The 21533-nt window shown below is 44.5% G+C and overlaps 1 protein-coding gene across 1 annotated transcript in view; it reads left to right on the top strand.

The window, feature by feature from the left end:
* FAM222B (family with sequence similarity 222 member B) overlaps window positions 1–20743 on the top strand; it is a 61724-nt gene extending 40981 nt beyond the window's left edge. The window contains 3 exon segments of the mRNA XM_023759483.1: window positions 8864–8985; window positions 16824–18139; window positions 18141–20743. Coding sequence (XP_023615251.1) covers window positions 8904–8985; window positions 16824–18139; window positions 18141–18431 — 1689 coding nt within the window. The 5' untranslated portion in view covers window positions 8864–8903 and the 3' untranslated portion in view covers window positions 18432–20743.
* The last annotated feature ends 790 nt before the right edge of the window (window positions 20744–21533 follow it).

Genomic DNA, 21533 nt, shown 5'->3' with positions numbered 1-21533 from the left:
TCATCGGAGTTTTCTAACTCTCTATCTCTCTCCCCTTCCTCCTCTGTAAAAAATTAATAAAATATATATTAAAAAAAAAAAAAAAGAAACCTCCAATGATGAGAGAGAATTCATTGATTGGCTACCTCCTGCACAACCCCCTACTGGAGATCGAGCCCATAACCCGGGCATGTGCCCTTGGCTGTAATTGAACCCAGGACCCTTCAGTCCCCAGGCTGACGCTCTATCCACTGAGCCAAACCAGCTAGGGCGGATCATATTTTAAAATAATCTATTAGGAACACCCTTACTGGCTTTTTATATTCTGAGATCATACCCTTGAGTTCATTGCTGTTTATCATAGGAGAATAGAACGAGATGGAACTAAATGTCATTCATAGCAACATGTGCTTATTGTAAGATTATGATAATTGGCAAAGTGCAGTTTAGTCTTCTGCTTGCATTTGAAATTCTTTTCAAAGTGCAAAAGAAAACTTTATTTTGGAATACTTTTATTTTTTTTTTTTTTTTTTTTTTTTTTTTTTTTTTTAATATATTTTATTGATTTTTTACAGAGAGGAAAGGAGAGAGATAGAGAGTTAGAAACATCGATGAGAGAGAAACATCGATCAGCTGCCTCCTGCACACCACCCACCGGGGATGTGCCCGCAACCCAGGTACATGCCCCTGACCGGAATCGAACCCGGGACCCTTCAGTCCGCAGGCCGACGCTCTATCCACTGAGCCAAACCGGTTTCGGCATTTTGGAATACTTTTAAAATCAGTAGGACACTAAGAATTCGTGGATATGGACAGTGGTGAGGTGATTTTTGGGTGGGAGGTTGGGGTGGGTGGTACTAGATGTGCCCTGTGCCACCAGCATGTGGTAGTAAGACGACATTATGCAAGGCCAGGAACTACAATTAATAATTTACTTTCTTCTAAGAGATTCCAGGGCATCTAATTTTTAGACAGGCAAATGGCATTGTTGATCTGTTTCAATAGCAAATATTACACTGCCATAAAAAGGATGAAATACTGCCATTTGTGATTATATGGATGGATCCTGAGAATATCATGCAAAGCGAAATAACTCAGATGGAAAGGACAAGAATCATATAATTTCATTCATATGTGGAATATAAAAGAGGGCACAGAGGGGATAAATGGTGATGGAAAATTAAAATCATTAGGACACTGAAAACACATTTCTTTAGCTCTATAGGAACTTTATGATGTTATTTTAATCCTATATAATAAAAAGTTAATATGCTAATTAGACTGGGCTGGGCAACTACCTTCTGGAATGACCAGTGGGCTTGGGGGAGGGGGCGCTGCGAGGCAGCCAGGGCTGTGAGGGCCGAGCCCCTTGTATGAATTTTGTGCATCGTGCCTCTCGTAGTTATATAATACTAGGGGACCTGTGCACGAAATTCGTGCACTGGGGGAGGGAGTGATTCCCCTCAGCCCAGCCTGCCCCCTCTCACAGACTGGGAGCCCTCAGGCGATGTCCTACTGATGGCTTAGGCCCGCTCCCCGGGCTGATCAGGGGAAGGCGCCAGCCCCATCACCCCGCTGCTGCAGCCACTGCCAGCCACTGCAGCCACCAAGGTGTTTTCATCAACAAGGACTCCAGTCCCTTCACCATGAAAAAATGACAACTTTCTTTAGGAATTTTCAAGGTGTGTCTTTCATAGGATATGACATTTCTTTCTTTTTTTTCTTTTTTTATCCTCACCTGAGGATATGTTTCCATTGATTTTTAGAAAGTGTGGAAGAGAGAGGGAGACAGAGAGAAACATCATTGTGAGAGGGACACTTTGATTGGTTGCCTCCTGCTTGAGCCCTGACCAGGGAGGAGCCTGCAACCTAGGTACATGCCCTTGATCATAATCGAACTTGGACCCTGCGGTTGGCAGGCCAAGGCTCTATCCACTGAGCCAAACTGGCTAGGGCAGGATATGACATTTCTTAGCCCCTCTAGCAGCGGACCTTCGTTTTTTCCTCCAGGAGTGTGGTGGAAAACCCTAGATCACCTTCTTGGATTCTTATAACCCAAGTTACCAAGAACACTGCAAGTGGCAGCTGAAGGGTCCCAGGTTTGATTCCTGTTAAGGGCATGTACCTTGGTTGGGGACACATCCCCAGTGGGGAGTGTGCAGGAGGCAGCTGATCGATGTTTCTCTCTCATTGATGTTTCCAACTGTCTATTCCTCTCCCCTCTTCTCTGTAAAAAAATCAATAAAAAATATTTTTTAAAAAAAGAAAAGGTGTTTCCTCTGCAGCTCATGCGCAGAGGATCCCCTGCGTTGTGTCCACTGGGCTAGGGGCGTGTCCCCGCTGCGGGGGGGGGGGGGGGGGCACGCCCCCAAGGCTTGCAGCTAGCCCCATGCGTTGTGGGCGTGCGGAGACCCCGGGCCGCACGTGCGTGACAGCCGCCGGGTCTCCACATGCCCCCCGAGGCTGGCAGCCAGCCCCGCGTTGTGGGGGGCAGGTGGACCCGGGCCACCTGGCGGTCTCCACCTCCGGGGGCACACCTCCCAGACCGGCAGCCCTGTGTTGTGGGCGCCGGACTGGGGGACATGGACCCAGGCCGCCGCTTGGCGCTGGCGCACACGCAAGCAGCCACGAGGCGGGAACATCTGCTTGGTGCCTATACCCGTAGGCCCGGAGTGGCCGGGGGCGTTCTGGGACCCTGGCTGCTCAGGGCCTACGCGCAGGCCTACAGGCTAGGAGCGGCCTGGGTCCCAAGGATGTTCCCGGGACCCAGGCCGCTTGGCACCTGTGTGTGCAAATTAACCCGCCATCTTTGTCAGGTTAATTTGCATACTCCTGATTGGCCGGTGAGCATAGCGGAGGGATGGTCAATTTACATGTTTCTCTTTTATTATATAAGATCTTTGGAAACAATCCCTGCCAGGTGGAGAAAGAGGGGAAGGAGGGAAGGGAAATAGTTTATCTTCCTCTGAAGATGACTGAGTCCCTTTGCCATTTCCCTTCTAACATTCCCTTAATATTGTTGTTTGATGGATACCCTGAAATGTAAATGAGCTTGTAAGCAGAATCTTCTCCTTAACTTGCAATAGGTTAAAGTTGATTTCAACTGGGACTGTTCTTAGATCTCCATGTGACTTGGTGCTGCTTTCATTTCAGATGCTCACCTTAGTGTCCTTTGTTGCTAGGCTCTCTTCCCAAGGACTGATCAATCTCCTGCGATAGCTTCATGTATGGCAATGCATTTTAAGAGCCTTTTTTTAGTTAGTATTTATTTAAAGTAAGGGAAGAAAATTCATGGCTGCTTGGAGAAGGGCCATAATATACTTGGTCCTCCTCTAAAACTTCTGTGGTCTCACTAAATAGGAAAGAAGAGGAAAGGGTAAGTAATAAATATCATCCTTATACTTCAAAGCTCTTCATTGATTGTTACTGAAAACCTTTCTGCTGTTGAGTAACCAAGACCCTGCCCGCCAGCTGCTGTTGGTGTGAAAATGGAGAAGCTAGTTATAGTTGGTACTTTTCAGGAAGTCTGGAGATAAAGCTTATGATGTTATTTGAAACTTTTTGAATAGTGAGAGAAAAAGACTGTCAAACTCCATTACGCTCCAGAAGATATAACAAGGCTTTCCTTTATAGCATAGGGGAATTTGCGTGGCACTTGGTTAGGTTCAGAATGTGTTTATTTTTTAAATATATTTTTATTGATTTCAGAGAGAAATGGAGAGGGAGAGAGAGGTAGAAACTTCAGTGATGAGAGAGAATCATTGATCAGCACTGGGGATCGAGCCCACAACCCGGGCATGTTCCCTGACTGGGAATCAAACCATGACCTCCTGGTTCATAGGTCAACACTCAACCACTGAGCCATACCAGCTGGGCCAGGATGTGTGTTTAGAAGGAAGGGACTTGAAAAACTTAAATCATGAACATGAATGTAATTAAGACATTAGTGAATATTAGACCTGAAGAAAGGATAGTCATTAATAGCACCTTCTTCAGGATAGACATTTCTTTTGGAATCTTTCTAAAGGTGAAATTCACCATCTTTAAAGTAAGAGGATTGCACTAATGCCACTCAATAGAAGCATTGCCAGAGCAAAGTGGAGGTTGGAAGAAAATTTGAAGTATAGGCACTGGGTCTTAGAATTTCAAATGCATGAGAAAGGACCAGTCAGAAATTAACCATATACTAACTGAAATAAAGAATAATTTACAGGGATTCAACAGTAGAATAGAGGATTCCAAAAATGAAATCAGCGATTTGGAATATAAGGAAGCAAAAAATACCCACCAAAAGAGCAAAAAGATTTAAAAGAAAAAAAAAAAAGAGCAAAAAGAAAAAAGAATCCAAAAATATTAAGATAGTGCAAGGAGCCTCTGGGACAACTTCAAGTGTACCAAAATTCACATCATGGGGATGCCAAAAGGAGAAGAGAGGGAGCAAGAAATTAAAAACCTATTTGAAGAAATAATGACAGAAAACTTCCCCTACCTGGTAAAAGAAATAGATTTACAAGTCCAGGAAGTGCAGAGTCCCAAACAGAAGGAACTCAAAGAGGCCCACACCAAGACACATCATAATTAAAATGCCAAGGGCTAAAGACAAAAGAGAGAATCTTAAAAGCAGCAAGAGGAAAGTAGTTAGTTACTTACAAGGGCATGCCCATATGACTGTTAGCTGATTTCTCAACAGAAACTTTGCAGGCCAGAAGGGAGTGGCAAGAAATATTCAAAGTGATGAATAATAAGGACCTATAAACAACATTACCCAACAAAGTTCTCATTTTGACTTGAAGACAAAGAAAAGAAAAAGCTAAAGGAGTTCATCACCACCAAACCAGTATTACATGAAATGTTGAAGGGTATTCTTTAAGAAGAGGGAGAAGTAAAAGAAGAAATAAAAAATATGAGAAATAAAATAGCAGTAAATACATATCAGCAATTCAATCTAAAAATCAAAATAAACTAACAAGGAATCTAATGAATAAAATTAACTGATGAATAAAATAGAATCAGAGGCATGGAATCTCAGAGGGTGGGGCCGGGGAGCAGGAAGAGATTAACCAAAGATCTTATATACGTATATGCATTACCTATGGACCTAGACAATAGGGTGGTGAAGGCCTGGGGTAGGGTGGGAACCGGGTGGAAGGGTAAAATAGGGGCTGGGGGTGGGGAGGTGGGGGAGGCATCTTGGATTTTGATAGATTAGGAAAGTGATAGTCAACATTTAAATAGTGTTCACTACATGTCTAGTGCCAGTATCCTAAGCACTTGATTATATTAACATAAACCTATTGAATCCTCACAATTCCAGGAAGTAGGTACATTTTGTAGATGAAATCAAGTGTCTTCCCCAAGGTCACACAGCTAGTAAGTAGCAGAGCTGGGATTCAAAGCCAAAGTCTTGTCTTAACAACTTTGATATAGTCCTCTTGTTAATCCAGATATCTAAAGGTGATTTGAGCTGCAGTTGACATTTATCCTTACAGGCATACGTCTCAGGTTTGGTTCCAGACCACAGCAATAAAGCAAGTATCACAGAAAAGTAAATTGCATGTATTTTTTTTTTTTGTTTCCTAATGCATATAAAACTTATGCTTACATTATATTGTAGACTGTTAAGTACACAATAATAGCATTATGTCTAAAAAATGTACATATTTTAATTTAAAAATACTTTATTGCTAAAAAATGCCAACCAGCCCTGACCAGTTTGGCTCAGTGGCTGGAGCGTCGGCCTGTGGACTGAAGAGTCCCAGGTTCAATTCCGGTCAAGGGCATGTGCCTTGGTTGCAGGCACATCCCTAGTGGGGGGTGTGCAGGGGGCAGCTGATCGATGTTTCTCTCTCATGGATGTTTCCAGCCCTCTGTCCCTCTCCCTTCCTCTCTGTAAAAAATCAATAAAATATATTTTTTTTAAAAATGCCAACCATTATCTGAGCCTGTTGGAAAAATGGCACAAATCTTCAATTTTTTTTTTAGTTCATTTTAGAGAGGAAGGGAGGAGGAGAGAAACATCGATGTGAGTAAGAAATATTGATTGGCTGCCTCCTGCATGCCCCCTACTGGGGATTGAGCCTGCAACCCAGGGCATGTACCCTACCCAGGAATGGGACCTCAAACTCTGGGTGCACAGGAAGGCGCCCAACAAACTGAGCCACACCAGCCAGAGCCAAACCTTTGATTTGTTGGAGGGTGTGGGGCAATATCTGTGAACCAAAACAGAGCAAAGTGCAATAAAACAAAGTATGTTTATCTGTGGATTTTCCCCTTTTGAAAACTCTTTATAAAACAATGATTTGCCCTTGCCACCTAGTGTTACTTCCTTGGCTCTGTTGGTTTTATGTTCAAGAAATGAAAGTTAATTCAAATATTATTGTAAACTAGATACAGTAGTCAGTCTCCTATTTAAGAGGCAGCTGATAGATGATTCTATCTCATCGATGTTTGCACACATCAAAATTTAATACATATATAAGAGATTACGGTGGTCATTTATGGATTGGTTCCTTCTAAAAAATACAGGGAGAGAGTGTTATCTGCAAGACTGCTGAGTGAATGTGTTCTTTGTACTTTGATCATTACAGCGTCTCAGTTATCCAGATGAAGTACAAGGCCTGGAGGTGGGAGTGTGCTCAGCTCCTTCGAGGACCTGCAAGGAGAACACTGTGGCTAGAAGTAGAGTCAGCAAAAGGGGCATGGGGGTTAGAAGATGAGGTCAGAGCCCTAGCCAGTTTGGCTCAATGGATAGAGTGTCGGTCTGCGGACCAAAGGGTCCTGGGTTCGATTCTGGTCAAGGGCACATACCTTGGTTGCAGGCCCTCCCCAGTCAAGGCTCGTGCAACCAATTGATGAGTTTCACATCGATGTTTCTCTCTGTCTTTCCTTCTCTCTTCCACTCTCCCTAAAAATCAATGGAAAAATATCCTCTGACGAGGATTAACCAAAACAAAAATAAGAAGACGAGGTCAGAGAGATAGGAGTAACAGAGTATGGAAGGCCTTATGGGCCATGTTAGGATTTTGTATTTTATTCTAAGTGAGATGGGACGTTATTGGAGATTTTTGAGCTGATAAGATTTCCAATTAAAAAAATTAATTACTCTGGCTGCTGTGTGGAGAATAGATTGGGTTACAGGAGCAAGTGGGGGTGGGTGGACAGAGAGACCACGTAGAAGGCTATTGTAGTCCGGGCTACAGATGACGAGATGACAAATGAAATTATTACCTATCTCCAAGAAAGGTTGGGAGACCTAATTAAGAAAACATCACTTGAGTCCCTCATACAGCCCATTTCACAATATTAGTCTCCAGTATTTGTTAATTCCCTTCCTTTCCTTGGAGTTTGCGCTCAGCTATATTAGGACCATAGGGGACTGGTTATTAGGTAGAGATCAGCATTCACAAGGAATGGGATTCTGAGCAGTACCTCAGTCATTTGATCCCAACAGGAGACTTTATTCTTGGCACACTGTTCATTCTGTTATCCTACCTACCAGAGGCCTAAAAAGACTGAATCTGTGCCAGAACTCTTGGGCTGCTCTGTTCTCATTGAGGCATTCAATCTTCAGTTCTTTCTGCAGTTGCTATCTTAGCCACAGTTTGAACAGCCTCTTTTACAAAGTATCTTTTCAGCTACCTGGACTTGCAAGCTGGAGCTCTCTGATACTCATCATGACAGGGTAATTTCACATACCTGAGAGGGCCCTCTAAGAAAAAGAAAGAGGTTTTGTGATCTTTGTTTAACATTTGAGCTTTTCCTCCACTCGTATGATGTAAAGTCTTAATATGCCACCTTGACTTCTGGGTTTTGCAGTATGAGAAAAAAATGTCATGTGTTTTAGTACATTATACTTCTTTGGGAAAAGCTTGGTCCTTGATGTACACAAGGTAACTTTCTTAGCATTGTGGACAAGGTTTCCTTCCCTACAAAAGTCCACCTCAATGTCTGCTTGCTTGAGCTGTGTATATCTTATTGGTAGGCAGCACTGATGAAACAACGCTGCCATCTTGACATAATGTCAGGATTGCCTGTTCAAAGAGGGCTCTGGCCTCCTACTACTTCCTTAATTTCCTTGGGGTGCAGTACAGTTTGGGGTGGGGTCCAGGAGGTCTCATTGTGTCACAGGCAATAGGAAAGGTGAATCCCCAGAAACTGACAAACAGAATTTGCTTTAACAGTAGTTAATTGTGTCTCCTAAGATGTTTTGCTTTTTCTTCCTTTTGAAAGTGAGTTCAGGTTACTGGAGTGTCACAGGTGAAAATTGGGTGCTTTTGCAACTCATGTACTGTACTGCCTCTGGAAATGACTGACTGCCCTGGCTCCAAACCAACCCTGTAAATAGACTAAGTCAGGCCCTATGAGGACCAGCTGTCTTCAGGAACACTGTTCTGTTTTCAGGGAGAAATCATTTTCCCCTTCACCTCAGTTAGAATGTGCCCTAGCCTTGCTGCTCCCTTCTTAGCTGGGGCACGGATGAGAGCCAGCGCGCCATTCATTTGGCAGCCCCATGGGCCTTTCCAAAAGCCCATGATAGAGAGAGGCAACCTACAGGAAATGAAATGCTAAATGAGGGCATCTAGAGCTTATGAGCATAAAAGACCTTACAGATGTGCCTGTATTTTTCATTTAATTATGTGGATAGGTAGATTTTCTTTTCCCCACCCACTCATCTGTGCTGACTGAAATATTTTATGCTAAGTAATAGTTTGGAGCAAATTGTTGCTACAGATAAAAACATAGATATATTTTCAGCCAACATGCTACTAATTAAATTGCTTATCTATCTAAACTTGGGCCTGTGCTGCTCATATCAGATGTCCCTGGTATCTTCCTTGAGTGAGTTGCCTTGTGTTCCATGACCTTGTTTTTTTGTTCATTACAGTGTGAGTGACTGCCCCATGTTGTGTTGATGCCAGTCTGCCATGCTAGCCTGTCTACCAGGGCCAGGTGACCTGTCCTTTCAGCTTCTTTCTCACACGCAGATGAACACTGGACTTCAGAAATGTAAGTAATCTGGATCCCAGGGAAGGATGTGGTCCTTTATTTTGACCCTACATTTGAGCTGTTTCAGAGGGGTACATTGACTGTGGACTTTGATATCTTCAAGATATTCTTCAGTACAGACAAAAGAAAGCAATTGCAAAAACTTGTCAGCAGTGTGAGATATCTTTGATCAGAGAGATCCTCTAAAATACTAGAATTTCCCAGTGTATAGCATCTTAATTTTAATTGTTGCTGATATCTCTTTTGAGCACTATAAGGAGTTTTACAGGAGATATATAATCACCCTTTAAAAAAGTATCTCAAACTGAATCCCCATGAGGAATTAAATGAAAACGCACAGTTCAGATTACTTATTATATCTCTGAAACAAACTATTTACACTGTTCTGTTGTTTTGAACTCTCTGAGTACTTTCTACCATGGAAACAGACAATTCCCTTTGGCTTTGCTGTCTGCCTTCTGAGCCAGTGACCTCAGTTCACAGCAAGTAAAGAAGCTTCTGTCTTCAGAGGGATAAGGAGCTAGCTTTCTCAGTCTTTCTGGTATATTCCTGCTAATATACTTCCCACATGATTGACCTTTTGAGAATTGTCTGTTAAATTTTTGTCTTAAACTAGCTGGAATTGGGGCTTTGTACTTCATGCTTTCCCAGATTACTACCTTCTGTCTTTGAACTGCATGAATGTGCAAGGAAATGATTCTATTCCTGGCTCATTACCATGTACAGTATCTTCAGGTGTCAAAATGGCCCTAAATTTGGAATAGACTTTTCTTTTAGAGCAAAAAGGGGAAATCAATGAAACACGTACGCTTCCCCTTTAATAGAAAAGGTGCTTCAGCATCTTATCTGATCCTTGATGATAGGGTTCTGTACAGGGCCAGATAGCAAATGTTTTAGGCTTTGTGGGCCATGGTCTCTGTGGCATCTACTCAGCTCTGCTATTGTAGGGCAAAGGCAGCTGTAGACGATATGTAAACAGTGCATGTGACTGTGTTCCAGTAAAACTTTTAATTAAAAACAGCAGCTGGATTTTGGCCCACAGACTGCAGTTTACTGACCCTGTTCTGTGAGATCATCTTCAGAAGTTAAAATAATCTAGCTTCTGACTTCCTTTCTTTGAGGGAGAGTAAGACTCAGAGCCTGGCTAGTTCTAGGATTTGGCCAATGAATCCAGCTTGTATAACAACAAAACTGAAGGTGACCGTCTTCCTTCTGCAATAGGCAAGCTCTGCTGTGGCACCTTTCCCCCAGCCTTTCTTTTCATAAGTGATGACAGGTGATGAAGTTGTATTTGCTCCCTGGCCACCCCAATCTCCATGCTAACTGTATTGTGACTGGTTATGGGCTTCCAGAGGACACAACTGGAAAGGGAGTATACTTGGAAGTATACAGTAAGATGATAAAGAGCAGTTCACTGTCTTCTACATTCCTTGACTTACTTTGACAGCTTCACCTAGAGATGTGATGTCAAGGGATGAGGCATTTGGGAGGACAGGCAAATTGGCAGCTTTGTCTTGGGTGCTGACATTGAGATCTCCACTTTACTTTTTCCCCAAAGCAGCTCCTAAGTAGCCTCTGCCAACCACTGTCCCTCGTCTATATTTGAGAATTGAGATGTCCTTCTTTCCTGGTTTCAGACTCACCAGTCCATTTTGGGGACAGTGTATTTGAATTCCTTTGACTCTCTTGTTGTCATCCTTAACTAAATCCACACCTTTGCAGAGGAGAAATACTATTGGTATTTTTAAGCCTGCTTGCTTTCTTCTCTCCTCTCCCAAAAGGTATAAAAAAAAGAAAAATCTTGACTTATAGCTGTTAGTGTTAAACATTTACAGTTAAAGGTGAGCTAGAGCATAAGCTGTCTTCTTCAGGAACCAACAGCTAAAGAGCTGCTTAGAACTCAAGTTTACCAGTTATAGAAACTTTAAAACTAGTTTTGTGACTTGTAATTCAGTTTTTTCCCTACACCCATTCTTAGAAGGGTCTTCTAAATTCCTAGAAACACAGAGCTTGGTATCTGGTGGGGTGGGGATGAGATTACAGATGTTGATAGCTTACTTTGCTTTATGTTGTAAGAGTAAGCTCAAGGCAAGAGAATTGGATCAGGGGTCAGGAGTCGGGATATGTGGCTTCTTGGCCCAGCACTATAAGGAGTTTTACAGGAGATAGTGGATGGGAAAGATTTCTGAGACTCTCTGCCTTCCTCTCCTTCCTACCCCAGTTGTCACCATCACATTCATCATTTTAAGATGTTCATGAAATCTGTCATCTTACAGACATTTCCTTTATGGGTAGAATCACTTTTTCCCAGGCTTGAGTCACCACATGTATAGAGTCACAGGATTGATTCCTTCTAACTTCACATTTTCTCTTCTCCCCTTCCTGTTCGGTGTGTGGGAGAATGTGATGTGTTTCCCAGCCTAGATGTATAATTTGCCATAGGGCAGGCTGGATTAAAGAAATCTTGGTTTGATGTGGGTCCTGTACTTGGTAGAGGACCAGAGTTAGGGTTAGATGGATGCCTCCTAGAGCTTTTCTAGGTTATATATTTCATGATATATTTCATGATGTCACTTGCTTTGAGAGTCCTAGCCATTTTGGAATTCTGTACTTGGAAATTTGTTTTCCTCTGACCCATCTTCTCCTAATCCCCCAGAAAAATGTATTTTTGAACATTTTTTCTTTATTAACTCCAAGCTCAGTTTATGGTCAGGTATATAGTAGTGGCTCAATAAATATTTTTGGATGAATGGCTGAAATTATCAAAAGACCTTGGTTTGAAAAAAAAAAAAAAAAAGACCTTGGTTTGGCTCAGTGGATAGAGCGTCAGCCTGTGGACTAAGGGTCCCAGGTTCGATTCTGGTCAAGGGCACATGCCTGGGTTGTGGGCTCGATCCCCAATGTGGGGTGTGCAGGAGGCAGCCAATCAATGATTCTCTTTCATCATTGATGTTTCTGTCTCTCCCTCTCTCTTCCTCTCTAAAATCATTAAAAATATATATTTTTAAAAAGACCTTGGTTTTCAAATCATCTTTTAGATAATAACTTTGACCTATTTTATTGCAGAGTTTTGGAGCTGGAACAAATGTCAAAATTCTTTTACTGCTTCTTAGTATGTCTATCTGCCCCCTAGTGGGAGGGCCTGGAAATTGTTAATTGGCCCAAATGATTGAATAAACTCATAGAAATATCAGCAATATTAACTAGCATCTGTTTATCTGTTGAGTTGCTAACCATGTGCCAGGCACTATCTTGAGTTTTTTATTTTTATTTTTTTTTACTTTTTCCATCACCATTTATCTCCTCTATGCCCTCTTCCAACTCCACTCACTCCCTTCCTTCCTACAATCACCACACTGTTGAGCATTTTAAAAATATATATACATTTTTTGAATACTTTTTATTGATTTCAGAGAGGAAGGGAGAGGGAGAGAGAGATAGAAACATCAATGATGAGAGAGAATCATTGATCAACTGCCTCCTGCACACCCCCTGCTGCGGATCGAGCCCGCAACCCAGGCATGTGCCCTTGACCAGAATCGAACCAGAGACCCTTCAGTCCGCAAGCTGACGCTCTATCCACTGAGCCAAACTGGCTAGGGCCTGTTGAGTATTTTTATATATGTTATTATTCATTCCTCAATAATTCCGTATGGGAGACACTCTTATCTTTCTTTTAAGGATGAGGCACAGAGTGTTTGCCACTTGCCAACATCACATTACAGTTCAGTGACTGGGCTAGAACTCACACTTGGTTCAGATTCCAAAGCTTGCGTTAGAAACACACTGCTTGTGCCTCTCCACCTATAGATAGAGGTTTCTGCTGTATATGCCACCCATGCATCTGACCTTCAAAATAGAAGGATACATAGGGAGGTCCCTGTGGGGAATCCTGTATTCAAGCAGATTTCTCCCTAGTTCCAAGAATAGACAAAAGTGTTTTTGGCTACATTTAACTCTCCAGACTCAAATCCAGGGTGTCCTGCAGTTGGAGCTTCCTTTGTCAGGGTACTTTATCCTATCTTTGGACAGACTTAGCCAAAACTGATATCCTTGAATAATAAATATCGACAGTCATTGTTCCTGTCCACAGACTATTTTTCCATTCATTGAATCTCTTGATCTTAGTAATCCTGTGAAGCAGGACAGTAGATATCATACCTGTTTGTTATAAATGAGGAATGACTGAGACTGGGTAGTTAGATAATAAAGTCAGTACTTGAATCTGGATCTCTCTTTTCTTCTAACGACATATTCCCTATTCTTTATACTGCCTCATGTCTTGATTAATGACTCAGTTGGTATTTGATATTTAAGTAATTTGCTTACAAAGCTGTGGTATCTATGTGTTAGCTGAGCACTTAAGATGTTATAGAAGAAAGAGAGACTCTAGGATGCCTGTGTGTGAGGACTGAGATAAAAAGTATTGAGAGCTGGCTGGAGTGGCTCAGTGTTTGGGTTTCAACATATGAACCAGGAAGTGATGGTTCGATTCCCAGTCAGGGCACATGCCTGGGTTGTGGGCTCAATCCCCAGTGTGGGGTGTGCAGGAGGCAGCCAGTCAATGATTCTCTCTCATCATTGATGTTTCTTTCTCTCCCTCTCCCTTTCTCTCTGAAATCAATAAAAATATATATTTTTTAAAAGTATTTTGAAGAATTTGACCTTTTTTAAAGGGTTGGGTTTAAGTCTGATATGTGAAGTGGTTGGTACTGAATTCCCAGAACATGGCCTCTTGTCCAATATACTAATCTCATCCTTGAGATTCTTCCTTAATAAAAATACTGTAGCCTGTGTCTACCTCCCCTCTCATCCATTACTTCCCTTTGATTCTTGTCCCTTTATTTGACTACCCCCATTACTGCTGTCAACATCAGTGGAGGCAGGACAAGAAGAACTAACTAGCCTTGGCCTGTGGGGGGGAAAAAAAAATCAATGTCAGCGTCATACTCCTGAATGTGTCCCTTCTGCCTCTGTTAGAAAAAAAACAACCTGAGAGTTGGTACTGACTTGAAAAAAGGAACTCTATTGATCTCTGGTCAGGGTACATACAAGAATCAACCAATGTAAAAAAAAAAAAAAAAAAATTAAAAAAAAAAGAATCAACCAATGAATGCATGAATAAGTGGAACAAATCCATGGCTTGTGCCCTCTCTCTTCATCTTCTTCTTCCTTCTTTCTTATCCCTCCCTCCCCTCCTTCTCCCACCCCACCTTTCTTTCTCTCTCTCTCTCTCTCTTTCTCAAAATAAATAAATAAATAAAATTTAGAAAGGAACTCTGTTATTCAGCAAGCCCAACTGTCTTCTCTCTCTTGGCCTTCAAGGAGAAAAGCCCACTAACATGGAGGAGAGCCCAGGGGCAGACCGTTATTTCTTGTCTGAACTAAAACTCAGTAGCTTCAAACTCCCAGTCCTCAGCCCAGTTCAGTTGTTCAGTCAGGCAGTCCCTATACTGATGGCACTTAACAGGTATTTGCTACATATCTGCTCTAGGTAAGACACTGAGCTAGGAGTGTTACATGATTTTGACCAGTCAAACAGATACCTAAGGCCAGTGGCTGACCAGGTCAGTTTCTAATGGAATTCTGATACCTTGAGTTTAGGAACTATGTCTCAGTGATTCTAGGCTTTTTTTAATATCTTATTGTCAAGGAGAATGTAAGAAGGGTCAGAAAAGGGCTCCACTTTATGGAGACTGAAGCCCATTAACCCTTTGTACACCGTAAGTGTCTATAGACGCAATTAAATTCAAAATATCACAGCGTGAGGGGATGGTTTCCGTTTTGGATGTGTGGCAGTTAAGGGACAGTGGCCTACAAAAAGCAGAACTCAAACTCTGCTCTCAGAGCTTTGACCCTCCTCAGCAGCTAGTGGATGGGAAAGATTTCTGAGACTCTGCCTTCCTCTCCTTCCTACCCGTTGTCACCATCACATTCATCATTTTAAGATGTTCATGAAATCTGTCATCTTACAGACATTTCCTTTATGGGTAGAGCATTTATTCTGTAAATAAAGCAGACCCACCCTAACCGGTTTGGCTCAGTGGATAGAGCGTCATCCTGCGGACTCAAGGGTCCCAGGTTCGATTCCGGTCAAGGGCATGTACCTTGGTTGCGGGCACATACCCAGTAGGGAGTGTGCAGGAGGCAGCTGATCGATGTTTCTAACTCTCTATCCCTCTCCCTTCCTCTCTGTAAAAAATCAATAAAATATATTTTAAAAAATAATAAAGCAGACCCTTAAGTATGTTTGCCTATCTACTAAGTTCAAGGCATTGTTCCAGTATTTGAAAGCATTAAGCCTTTTCCTTTCTGTACTCTTTTTGCTAAGTTCTACCTTCTTGAGTGTGGACCTGAATTCTCTGCCTATCCTAGACTTGAGCTTTCTTTTCCTGCTTCCAGGAGCAGCAGTTTCTGAGCAGTTGCTGCCAACTAACCAGCAGTGTCACCAAAGGATGGCAGCTGGGCCCTCTTTAGCACACTCACTAGCCTACTTCTCTTCCAGTTGATGCCCAGTGACATGATTTTCAAATAAGGTCTCCTTGAGCCAGGCCAGCTGAAGTCACAAGCCCAGCATTCAGTCAGCTTAGTCCCTGCTCTGTATGGCTGCCTTCTGCAAGGGAGGAAGTAGGGAGGGAATCTGCTAGCTAAGCCTAGGTTCCCAGCCAAGCCCCCTTCCTTCTGCTTTGGGCAGTTTGTGTACTTAGTCACTCAGCAAGCCTTTATTAAGCACCTTCTGTGTAAACTCAGGGGAGACCCTCCCTCAGAGAGAGGGATAACAGAGCAGAGACCCTTTGCAGGAGCCTGGCATCCTGAAAGAGCTCTTGTTCTCAGAACCTTTTCCTTTCTGACTGGAAACACAACATCCGCTGGAGCCCCCTGATGGGAGGCAACTGGAGATGGGAACAAAGAGACTGTTAACATTAATGAGGCACATTGAGTGGGCATTTCCGCAGTCTCCAAAGGAAGTCACATTTTTCCTCTTTCATTTTGGAAAGTGACAGCTGACAGGGGCCAAATACAGACTATTTTTGGCTCTCAGGACTTAAAGATTCTCTGAATCCTTTCTTCTCAAATTCCCTCTCTGCTGCCCTGTCATTATTGTCACCCCCCTCAAGGAAATAAAGCCTTTTGATCTTGACCCAGTCAGGCTGAGAGTAAGCTGTAAACAAAAGTGAACTTGTGACATGGGATGGGGAGGGATGTTGGCAGCTTATTCCTCTGTTCCTAAAAAAGAAGCATCCTGTCTACTGTGCCAGGATGCCCACCCAGTGGGCATGATGCCCCAGCTGCCAATGCTAAGGAGAAAGCTGATGCCTCACTGGCCACTGCAGATGGAAGAGTAGTCACTCTGGCTGCCCTCTTTACCAGGATGTCCTAGGGAAAGGGACTGAGGGCTCTCACAAGCAGCTCTGCTTAGAATCAGCAATACCCAGGCCAGCATGGGCTGGTAGGAACTTGGAGAGAGTTCCATGTAGAAGAACAACTCTGTGAGAACTGGCAGCTTCTGTCTCTGCCAGATTCCGGACTTTTGAAAGTTGCTCTGCTATTTCTGTCTTTAGTGATGTCATTTGTAAAACAAGCATCATAATAGTACCTGCTTCCTAAAGCAGTAGCAAGTATTCGTTGAGATAGCCTGTCACATAGCACAAGGCCTGGCCCATTAAAGTACTGATGGGGCCTGAGGCTGGGTCAGACTCTGAAGGCTAGGGAGACAACTTAGTCCCTCACCTCCCCCACCTTTTACACCCTCAAAAGGGGAATCTAGAAGGCTGGTTGGCTTGGCACTGATGAGCTCCCTCTCCTTCTTTGCTCTCCTTCCCCTTCTCTCTCTCTAGGGGACACTACACAGAAAATGAGAACTGCTCACTATCCTACCCCAGCCGAATTGGACGCGTATGCTAAGAAGGTCGCAAACAACCCACTGACTATAAAAATCTTCCCCAACAGTGTGAAGGTTCCCCAGCGGAAACACGTTCGTCGTACTGTGAACGGCCTCGACACATCAGCCCAGCGCTACAGCCCCTACCCGACTCAGGCTGCCACCAAGGCAGGCCTGCTTGCCATTGTCAAAGTGCCAGCCAAAAGCATACTCAAGGACTTTGACGGCACCCGTGCCCGGTTGCTCCCTGAGGCCATCATGAACCCCCCAGTGGTGCCCTATGCTACTGTGGCACCCAGCACTTTAGCCCACCCCCAGGCCCAGGCTCTGGCCCGCCAGCAGGCCCTGCAGCATGCACAGACCCTGGCCCACGCCCCTCCCCAGACGCTGCAGCACCCTCAGGGTATCCCGCCACCACAGGCGCTGCCCCATCCTCAGAGCCTCCAGCAGCCTCAGGGCCTGGGCCACCCTCAGCCCATGGCCCAAACCCAGGGCTTGGTCCACCCTCAGGGTCTGTCTCACCAAGGTCTCCAGCATCCCCCCAGTTCCTTGTTGCATGGAGGCCGGAAGATGCCAGACTCAGATGCCCCCCCGAATGTGACCGTGTCTACCTCAACTATCCCCCTCTCAATGGCGGCCACCCTGCAGCACAGCCAGCCCCCGGACCTGAGCAGCATTGTGCACCAGATCAACCAGTTTTGCCAGACGAGGGCAGGCATCAGCACTACCTCAGTGTGTGAGGGCCAGATCGCCAACCCCAGCCCCATTAGTCGCAGTCTGCTCATCAATGCAAGCACCCGGGTGTCAACCCACAGCATCCCCACACCAATGCCTTCATGTGTGGTCAATCCCATGGAGCACACCCACGCGGCCACAGCCGCATTGCCTGCGGCAGGCCCTGTCAACCTGCCCACGGGCATCTCTCGAGCCCCCACTGGCTATCCTAATGACCTCAAGCCAGTTGCCTGGAACCAGCATCAGCTGGCCCACCTACAACAGATGTGCAGTGAGGCTGGTGGGACGCCAGCCCCTGGTCTGACAGGCAAGCATGCGACAGGACGCGAGTTGGCAGGGCCTGGCTTTGTGGGCAAGGCCCCTGCCTACCCGCAGGAACTCTGCCTGGCACAGTCCTTCCATTTGAAGCCACCCATGGAGAAGCCAACCCCATCCCCTCCAGTCAACGGCCTAGCAGCCCCACTGGCCTACCCCAATGGTCACTACTTCCAACCCCTGTGGAACAACATTCTGCCCACTCCCAATAGCGACAGCTCGGGGGTCTCAGGACCTCACCATGCCGTTCCACGGTGGGCAGCCCACGGGTGCACCCCTCGACTGTGCGGCGGCTGCTGGGGCCCACTACCGAGCAGGGACCGGGGCCGGTCCAGTGGCAAGCCAGAACAGCTTGATGCAAACAGTGGATTACCTAAGTGGGGATTTCCAGCAGGCCTGCTTCCGAGAACAGAGTCTGGCCATGCTAAGCAAGGCTCATCGAGCCCCTGGCAGCCGAGCCCCTGATCCCACAGATAGTCGAAGTCTTCATATTCAGCACCCTGGATATAGATAGGTAGTCCCGGTGCCCTCCACAAGCTATACATCATACACCCCCTCCTAGGTTTAGTCTTACTTTTGAGTAATTGGATAGTTTCAAATTTTTACTGCTCCAATGTGATCATTCTTAGGTTTCTAAGAAGGGAATTTAGTGGGATCTAATTGAGGACAGGGGGGGATCCTCTGTGCCCTCATTCTCTCCCGTCCACCAGCCCTAGCAGTTTTTGGATTTTTGTTAGGACCTAATCCCAATCCCAGGCTTTTTTCTTCACTGCCTGCCTGTCAGTCAGTCCTATGCCATGTCCATCTCCCTCCCCCCCTTGCATTTCCCACCAGCCACCTCCTGTCTTTTCCTGCTCTGCCTATTTACCTTAGGACTGAGTGAGCTAAGGGCCCGAGGTGAGGGAGCGATAGGTGCCCAGCCCCCTAAGCTCGGCCTCTCCCTGTTTGTCTGTCTCTCTTTCTCTAGGACTAAAAAGCCAGGCTTCCCAAGTGCTCTGGAAGCTAATTCCTTATTCACCCCAAAGACCTCAAATCAAAACTGACCAGTCCTCATCTTTTCTCAGCCACTCTCCATTCCTCAAGGCTTTTATGTCTACATTGATCCCAGAGCCACTGAACTTACCCTTCCATACTTCTCAAGGGCATCCTGCAGGCACTTGGCCATAGCCTTGAGACATGGGGAAAAAATGTGTCTTTATGTTGGTATCTTGGTTCCTGATTCCCCTTTCCAGCCCTAGAGAAATGCAGTGACCATCCAGCATATCTAAGATCCTTTTCTCACTGTTGCCTCTCCTCACTCATCTGCTGCCCTCATTCCCCACCCCCAGCCAAAAAACAAGTAAAACAAAAAAACTGATCTTACTTGAGGAATTAGGTAGGTAAGGGATGATCACATTGGAGTTTGGAATTAAAAACACCAAAAAAAAAAGGCTTTTTGGTTCTCTACACTGGCTAAGAATATTGCTCTACACTGTAAGTTTTAAATGTCATGTTTCTGTATGAGTGTAGTGTGGATTTGAGTAGCATTGTGTGCGAGTGGCCCCACAGGTACATTCACCTTCTAGACACCTCCTTTCGCAGCCCCTCAGTTTGATGAAGAAAGTAAGAAAAACACAAAGCCTTAAGCTCTTTGAATTCTTCCTTTACCAAATGAGCATGGTTCTAACAGCTGAAGATGGGCATACATTGGTAACAGCCCTTCTCGCCCCTTGCCCATTCTTCACTCATACCCACTCCATGCTCAACACATCTAATTCCCAAGAGATAATTAGTTGGCTAGAAATTTAAACTTTTCTGTAACTTGACATTTAGATTACGTTTTGTTGTGAATTTTTTTGCACCCTCCTGTTAAAGATGCATAGTTGGGCTCGGCCTTTTTTTTTTCTTAACCAAATAAGCCCTTTTTCCTCTCTTCTCTGGGGAATGTGAGCTGATGGTCTTATTTAAAATTTGGGGTTTTGTTTATTATCCACTGTTCTTTAGCCAGAATTCTCTAGTGATCTGAATCAATGTGACTGAAGACCAGTTTTTAAATTATGTGTTGGCAAGTTGCCTTATATTTAAAAATAGGAAAAAAAAAAAGCCTGATTGTGTTATGCCAAATGATAGCAACATGAAGTCCTAATTTATTGTTCCTGATTGTTTTCCTGACGTCTGTGAACACTGGTACCTCCCTGTCCCTGAGCCCCCAGGAGCACCTGTTGCTTCTGGTGCAATGCCTTCTCCCAAGGTGTTGGCCACCATCTCACCCAAGGCCCCCTCCAGTTCTTCCTTCTCTGAGTTAAATGGAAAGAGCACTACTGTCTCTCCTTAACCCTTGCTTGAGCTCCAAACCAGATATTTTTGCTGTGATTTTTTTTTCTAATGCCTCTCCCCAAAAGGTGAGCTGCCATTTTAGGAAATTGGACCAGACACCAACTTGGGGGCTTTATATCAAACCTCAAACCCATCTCTTCCTGTGTGGGGGTGCAAATCTCTGAAGCTCTCACTCCCACCCCTAATCTGCATGGAAAATGTACTGTGACCCCAGCTTCGCCCCCAACTGCCCTTGCCTTTGGTGTGAGATGTTTCCTAGTTCACCCTGAGCTCCTCACCCCTCTGCCAGCCAACCCCCAGCCAGCAATAAGAGGCCAAACCAGGGCCTCCTATCTATAATCCCTGCCTCCATCCCACACTGCCCCTAGGGAACACTCGGTTTCCCTGAGCTGTCCACATACTGTAGCATTCACTCTCCATCTCTCATCTTCTCACCTGTGGTGGTTTATGGGTGTGATGGGGTTTTTAAGATTATTATAAACCAGTAAAAAGAAAAAAGTCACCTTTCAATCTTGTCCTATTTGTTTATAGTGGTTTCTAACGTCTCATTTACTAGAAGGGAAGTAATTTCTCATTTTTAAGAGGGGAACCCCTGTTCATCCGATTCAGAAGCCCCCCCCCCCCCCCAGGCCATTATTGCAGACCAGGTATTGGGATTGTAAGGAATGAAATTTGGTCAATCCCCAGGAGGTACCCAGGACCTCTCCCTAGGCAGGACTGCTAGGGCCTTGGTGGGTTAGTATGTCTTCCGTGGAGGTCTGAAGTGTACTGCCACTTTCACTCCAAGGATCATAAGTCACTGAAAAATGGGTAATTTGCTAATAAGCTATTTAAACGTCCCTCCCTCCACTTCTCCCACCTCCAACAGGGATTCTGAGGGCCTCTGACAGAGGTGGAGGTAGTAAGTGCTATAATCTGTAAAATGAAAAGTAACTCTTGGTGAATCTTAAGGGTTTAGTATTGCAGAACTTTCCCCTTTTTTGTCTGCAGAGGGGAAAAAAATCTCAGAGAGCTACATACAGCCCTAGTTGGTTTGGCTCGATGGATAGAGCGTCGGCCTGTGGACTGAAGGGTTCCAGGTTCAGTTCCGGTCAAGGGTACATGCCTGGGTTGTGGGCTTGATCCCCAGTAGGGAGCGTGCAGGGGCAGTCGATCAATGATTCTCTCTCATCATTGATGTTTCTATCTCCCTCTCCCTCTCTGATATCAATATATATATAGATATAGATATAGATATATGAAAACAAAAGAGCTACTCACAGTTGAACAATGGGGGTAGAGAAGTTAGAGGTGCCTCTAA

Source organism: Myotis lucifugus, unplaced genomic scaffold (assembly GCF_000147115.1).
Source record: "Myotis lucifugus unplaced genomic scaffold, Myoluc2.0 scaffold_157, whole genome shotgun sequence".
Lineage (NCBI taxonomy): Eukaryota > Metazoa > Chordata > Mammalia > Chiroptera > Vespertilionidae > Myotis > Myotis lucifugus.
Note: the sequence above shows the minus strand (reverse complement) of the source record. Positions and strands in the feature narration are given on the sequence as shown.